General features: G+C 45.3%; 1 protein-coding gene across 1 annotated transcript in view; it reads right to left on the bottom strand.

The window, feature by feature from the left end:
• LOC103354674 (hexokinase-2-like) overlaps positions 1-6874 on the bottom strand; it is a 39209-nt gene that overhangs the window by 4554 nt on the left and 27781 nt on the right. The window contains exons 13-20 of the mRNA XM_008278119.1: positions 6330-6498; positions 5339-5487; positions 4939-5058; positions 4236-4331; positions 3930-4029; positions 3242-3437; positions 2092-2247; positions 1762-1995 (exon numbers count right to left, since the gene is read on the bottom strand). Coding sequence (XP_008276341.1) covers positions 1762-1995; positions 2092-2247; positions 3242-3437; positions 3930-4029; positions 4236-4331; positions 4939-5058; positions 5339-5487; positions 6330-6498 — 1220 coding nt within the window. The remainder of the gene's footprint in view (positions 1-1761; positions 1996-2091; positions 2248-3241; positions 3438-3929; positions 4030-4235; positions 4332-4938; positions 5059-5338; positions 5488-6329; positions 6499-6874) is intronic.

Here is a 6874-nt window from a genome sequence, read left to right as displayed (position 1 = left end):
CTCATTTTCTACAAATTAGGAGACAGATGAACATTTGAGGTGTTCAGTCTGAGGCAGGTGTGTAGAGGACGTTGATCATTCTGCTCTAATGTCGATGCCTCTCTGGCAGCCAGCGACTGATTTGACGACTGATCACTGTATGACACGATTCACCCACTTGCTGAGTTCTGCTATTCGTTCAGAAACTCCCTGGTTGTGAAACTGACTTCACTGGACATCTAGCATTCCTAGCGTAGCAAGTAGCATGCCTAAGCTAGTCACTACCATCCCTAAACTAGCCAACAGCATTTCTAGACTATCCAACAGCATGTCTATTGCGAGCAACTGGCACTCCTATGCTCACCACTAGCACTAGCCACTAGCTAGGCAATAGCATTTCTAGGCTAGCCACCAGCCACCTGTACTAGCCACCAGCAAGCCTAAGATAGTTAAGCTAGCCAATAACAGTTCTCAATTAGTAAAAAGCCACTGGCATCGCCAGGCAAGTCATTAGCATCCCAAGGTTAGCTGGTTACAAGCAGTCCTTAGCTATTCCCTAACATCCCAAAAGGGACCAATAGCTTTTGGTCTTGTCATGCCCTCCACCTCTGGCTCCCTCTAGCGGCAGGATTTCACCCTCCTCCTTTCTCCAGACGGTGTGTGCATGCCGGTGGAGGGCAGGTGCAACTCATCTGCAATCACAGTTCATTTCCAGCTGCAGCGGGGAGTGGTCTCCTCATTCTTCAATCCTGCTCTTCACATAAAAAGCACAAGCAGACCACAACTTGACGCCAGTCCGTAAACTACTTCCATTCTGACCCGCTCCGCTGCCTGAAGACCCCACCAGCTGTTTCTCATCCGATTCTGTCTTTCCAGTCATCTCATCTGGATTTTCTACTTGCATCTCCCGCCACCAAAACGCCAACCTGGGCCAGCTTCTGTCTGGAACATGCCACACTGCCACACCACAGATCCCTGGAACCAGTGGATGGTGGATGGATTAGTATTCCTTAGTTAGCCACAAGCATTCCGAGTCTAGCGGCTACCATACCTATAAGTAAGTCACCAGCAATCCTTTGCTATTCACGACCATTTCGAACCAAGTTATTAGTATTACTTGCCCGTTGACTAGCATCGCTAATGTAGGCAATATTTTTTCTAGGCTAGACTACTAGCATTTCTAAACTAGTTAACGAACCTTTCTTTGTCATTCTGAAGCGATACTAAAGAGTTTCGACGAGCATTGTTTGGCTTGTCACCAGAATCCCTAAGGTAGTGATTTGCATTTACAGGCTCATTACCAGTATCTCTTGTGTCGTGACTAACATTGCTAGCCTGAGCATTAGCATCCTTATGCTATTTATTAGCATCCATACACTAACATCCATAGTGTATTGACTAAAATCTGCAAGCTTGTCACCAGTATCCCTAAGCTAGTGATTAGCAGCCCTACACTAGCTCCTAGAATCCCTCAGGCAGTGACTAGCATTGCTAGGCTAGCAACCATGATTTATAGTTAGAATGTTGAAAAGTCACGTGTCATACAGCTGTCAGTGGCTACAAAACAGCACAAGTGAGTGCAGCAGGACAACATGAGTCGGCCTCCCATAAGTTACTCAGTGTGTCTTTGGTAGGACTGTTCTGTCTCTGATCACTCTGATCATCAATACTCAGATTTTATTAAATAATATTCCTTATAGCCCCCTGTGTTTTTGTATAACTGACACATAACTACATTTTCGTGATAACATGTCACTTATTTATCTGTGTGTTAAGTCCTACTTGGGGTGTTTTTTGTAGACCGCCCCATCCACCCCCACCGTGGTCTTGAGACGGTCCAACCCACGGTTGACACGGATACGGTTGGCGATGGTTGCCAGGGCAGCAGCACAGAGACGGGCAGAGCGTGAGGAGATGGTATCACAGACTAGACGCACCACACAGGCGTCGACCGGATCCCAATTCAGACCCAACGCCGTCAGAATCTTCTGGGCGTTTTCCAGACCGCTGTCTGGCCTGAACCACGAGGAACATGGAGGAAAAACTTAGTCATCACTAAGACTTCTGGTCAAATAATTAGAATTAACAGTGACACAAGACAAGGCCACTCACTCTTCGATCTCAGAGATAAACTTTGTCTTAAATTGTCCCGGAGTCATGAGCGCCTCGGACGTTTGTCCTTTAAACAGCAGGTTGTCCTCCGTCAGCTTCACCAGCACCAGCCGAACAATTTCCCCCAGATACATACCGCTGATCATTTTCTCAAAACTGCAGAAGGAGACAAATGTTAAGGACAGAACAGATGAAAAATTATCCAGAACACAGTAACTGGCATCTTGAGGAGTCATGAGCATTCCCATCGATAGTCATCAGCATCGCTACAGTAGACACTTACATTTCTAGCATACGGACCAGCTAGGACTTTCTAGGCTATCCACTAGCCGCCCTAGGCTAGCAACTAGCTTTCCCAGTCTCAAATCCCTAAGCTATCAACTAGCTTTTCTAGGCTACTGACTAGCAATGGTACATAGTCACTAGCATTCCCCTTGGTCATTACAAGCACTCCTAGGGTAGTCCCTGGCATGTCCGTTGGATTTCCCATCACTAGCATTGCTAGGTGTTGAGGTTAATTGGTGATTCTAAATTGTCTGTAGGTGCGAATGTGGGTGTGCTTGGTTGTCTGTCTCGAAGTGTAGCCCTGCGATAGACTGGTGACCTGTCCAGGGTGTCTCCTGCCTTCACCCTGGGATAGACTCCAGCCCCCTGGCAAACCCAGTGAGGATTAAGCAGTGTATAGATAATGGATGGATGGATGGATGTTTTTGGACTGTAGGAGGAAGGTGGAGAACCTGGAGAGAACCCTCGCTGCACAAGGAGAACATACAAACTCCACGCAAAAAGATTCTGAGTGTCCTCACCGGGATACGAACCAGCAACCTTCTTGCTGTGAGGCAATGGTGATAACCACCTTGTAGCCCTAGTCAGTAGAATTCCTTAGCCATTCTCTATAATCTCTAAACTAACCAAAGCATCTCTAGACTAGTCCCTACCATACCTAGTCTAGAATCTAGAACCCCTGTACTAGGATGCACTAGCCTTCCTAGTTTGGAATGTGATCCTTATTCTAGTCACGAGTGTTCCTTCACTTAACACTATCCCGAAGCTAACCAAGGAGCATTTCCAGCCCATCCACCAGCATCCCAAGTTTTTTCACTAGCATCCCCAGACGAGCCACTAGCATCCCTTTGATCATCCTACGTACATGTAGTGGCCGTGGTTGATGGACTTCTGGTCCACCAACCTGTCGAAATCAGTCAGGATGTTTATTTTTTTATCTCCCAGGGAGCCGTCATTTCCAAAGCCGCCCCACTCTGTGTTGATGCACATCCGGCCGTCCTCGCCCTCCACTCGCTTCACGTTCTTCATCTCCTCCATGTAGCAGGCGTTGGTTCCCGTCCCTGCAGAGGAAGAGGAGCAGCTTAAATAAACCTATAGGTGGACGGTTGTTTAGGCCGTTTGCATTTGTTTGTGGTCATTTTCTGCCTCTTTTCGGTCATTTTGTGTCCCTTTGTGGTTGTGTTGTCTTTTTTGTCAATTTGCGTCTCTTTGCGGTGGTTTTGCATCTATTTTCTTTCATTTTGTGTCTGTTTGTGGTTGTTTTATGTTTGTTGGCCGATACTTTGTGTCTCTCTGTGGTCGTTTGGTGACTTTTTTGTTCATTTGTGTTGGTTTGTGGTGGTTTTGTGTCTCTTTTAGGTCATCTTTTGTCTCTTTGTGGTGGTTTTACGTCATTTTGCGTCTCTCTACAGTGTCACATGAGGTCGATTTAAGTGTCTTTGTTGTCGGCTTTACTTAAACCCATAAAACAAATGCAAATATCTTCTTCACATCCGGACACACAGAAACAGTCGGGCTGAAGTCAGGCCTCGTGCATTCAGATGTGTGGTTACCGATGATCATGCCGATCTCACAGCTCTGGTCCCTGTAGCCACAGCTCATCATCGTGCCCACCGTGTCGTTTGCCATGGCAACCGAGCTGATACCATAGTCCTGCAGCGAAGAAGAAACACACAGACAGGTGTGTTTACGTCTTTCCTATTTATAATGCCTAATAACCTGCCTACACACACATTATGTCGCATCGCAAAGCGTCGGAGAGCCTTTAATCGGCCGCATTCAGACAACAGAGAGCAGAGAAACGGAGCCTGTAAAGGATTAAATATGACAGTTTCTAGTGTTTTTATAGAAACACTGACCCCTCTCCTGTGAATGGCCTCTTTCAGAAGCCTCACCACATCTTGTCCCACCACACCGGAGCAATTGAAGCCTTTGGTCCAGCTGATCAGGATGCTCTGTGCAGTCAAAAATAAATAAAATGAAATGTCGCGCAGCACAATCAGTGTGAAGATGATGTTGCCGTGCCCTCACAGCTGCTTTAATTCTGCAGCGAGATGTTCGACTTGTGTTGAGATTCAAACCTGAAAACAAACTGATAGAGTGATACTCTGAAGCACTTCTGTTCTGTTTTGTCTCTTTGTGGTCCAATTCTTTCTCTTTTGTTGGTGTGAGTCTGTCTGTGGTCACTTTGTGTCTTATTCTAGTAATTTTTTTCCCCTATTATGGTCATTTCACGTCTCTTTGTAAGTGTTGTGCCTCATTTTTTGGTATTCTTGCATGTTTTTGTCTCCTTGTTGTCGTATTGTGTGACTTGCATTTCCATGTGGCCATTTTGCATCTTTTTGTGGTTGTTTTGTGTCTCATTTTTGTCATTTGGAGTCTTTTTCCTGCTGGTTCTGCATCTCTTTGGTGGTTTTCTGTCTCTGTGGTTTCTCTTGCATCCCTTTGTGTCTGGTTTTGGTAGTTTTTGTCTCTTTGCGGTCAAACCTACTCACAAGCTAAACAGCTGCAAATCAGAGAGTGTGTGTGTTGTGTCTTTGTTGTGTGTTTGCTGTGTGAGACCTCGTCGATTGCCTTCTGCTCGCAGGGGAAGGAGAAGGTGAAGCCCAGAGGAAGAGTTTGTCCCTTCAGGTCCCGAGACTTGAGGAATTTACTGAGATGTTCGGCAATGTAGTCGAACAGCTGGACGGACACACAGACAGATGTTCTTTAGCTTCTCTCTGGAAATGTGCTGTTCAGACTAATTCATGCTTTTTTTTCTGCATAGTTACAAATTCTGCTTTTTTAAGCAGCAAATGTTCACTATTTCAAAATGTGAGATTTTTCCAGATTGTTGAGGTTGAGCCAAAACAAAATACTAAAAAGTGTCACTTTGGGCTGAATTTGATGCTTTTTTCTTCCTTCCCATCACACTGTTGTACTCGTGGACTGTCTCACTATTTGTTGGTGTCGTGTGTGTCACCTGTTCTCCGGGTCCCAGCATGATCTTCTGCGGGATGCTGCAGGTCTTACTGTCCATCATCAGAACTTCCCGCTTCTCCTTCACCACACGGACGTGAAAAACCCGTAAGTTCGTCCCGCCGAGATCCAACGCCAGATAGTCGCCTTCTTCTGCAGTGAAGAGCAACCGAGCAGATGATGGAGCGAAGTGACTATTAAAGCATTCATATCAGTGCAGTGCATGACAAATCATGATGAAGCTGCTTGTTGTGGTGTTTTTATGCACTAGCACTCTGTTAGTGTCTTTTGTTACAGTCTCGTCTTTGACTTTCAATTCAAGCGTCTTTTCAGGAGAAGTTTTTATTTTTTTTTAATTTTCTTTTTGGCTTTTGTCTTGATTAATCAGAGCAGTGGAGAGAGACAGGAAGGGGGGAGAAGAACGGGGAGAGACCTGCAGCAAATGAAATCATCATTTCGTGAAAATCAGGGCAAACAGATTGTTTTAATCTATGCTGAGGTGAAAATGTGACAGCGTTTATTGAACAAGTATGAAACTGTGGAATCATTTGCTTATTAATCCAGAAAATGTGCTTAAATAGAAAGTTTTACTTCTGGCTACAGAGCTTTACCAACATATATTCAGATTAGACTCAAGACGACGTTCTGCAGAGAACAGGATTCCTTCTTCTGGCAGATTTAAAAACATCCAGCAGTTAAATTAACTGTGTTCAATGAGTGCTTACGTTAAAATTCCAACTAATTCTTCTGATGGAGCTGCAAGTAACAGATGAGCAGTCTGAGGACCACTGGAGGTGAACATCTGCACTTTGTTTTTACCTTTTCTGGCTCTGATAGATGGTGTCATTTTGGTGATTTCTTGAAGATAACTTGCCAGAGGGTTGAAGGTTTCATGTTTTACTTCCAGCAAGCTCAGGGCAGGACATAGTTTATATACTTAATATGCAAATAGTGTTTCTTTACTTTAACTAGTTTGGTGAAGGAAGTAAACTCACCCGTCCCGTCCGGCGTGGCCCTGATGAAGGTGGGCAGCATCTTGACAGGAGGCTCAGGATGCAAATTATCCAAACCTCGGATCAGATCGTTCGTCAGCTGGTCGGAAACTTCCTCCAGCTTCTCCCGAGAGAGACAGAAACACTCCAGGCGCTGCACGATATTCTTCACCTGCACAGAGCCACAAGGAACATGGCTAAAATTGTGAATGTGTTGTTTTCTCCTTAGCAAAAACACACATTCACAGGAGTGCATGCAGTCTGGATAAAAACGATCATGTGGTTGCAGGTTATGGAAATAAAGAAGCTGTGATCTCTGGTTTCACCACCAGATGGCAGCATTTCATCACAATCTGCTGCACTGAAGAAGTTCAAAATGAAAACCATCCATCCATCCTCTCTACACCTTAATCCTCACTAGGGTCGTGGGGGGCTGGAGTCTATCCCAGCTGACTCAGGGTGAAGGCAAGTTCACCTGGACAGGTAACCAGTCTATCACAGGGCTACACTTAGAGACAGACAACCAAGCACACTCACATTCACACCTA

The sequence above is a fragment of the Stegastes partitus genome, unplaced genomic scaffold (assembly GCF_000690725.1).
Source record: "Stegastes partitus isolate 25-593 unplaced genomic scaffold, Stegastes_partitus-1.0.2 Scaffold115, whole genome shotgun sequence".
NCBI lineage: Eukaryota > Metazoa > Chordata > Actinopteri > Pomacentridae > Stegastes > Stegastes partitus.
Note: the sequence above shows the minus strand (reverse complement) of the source record. Positions and strands in the feature narration are given on the sequence as shown.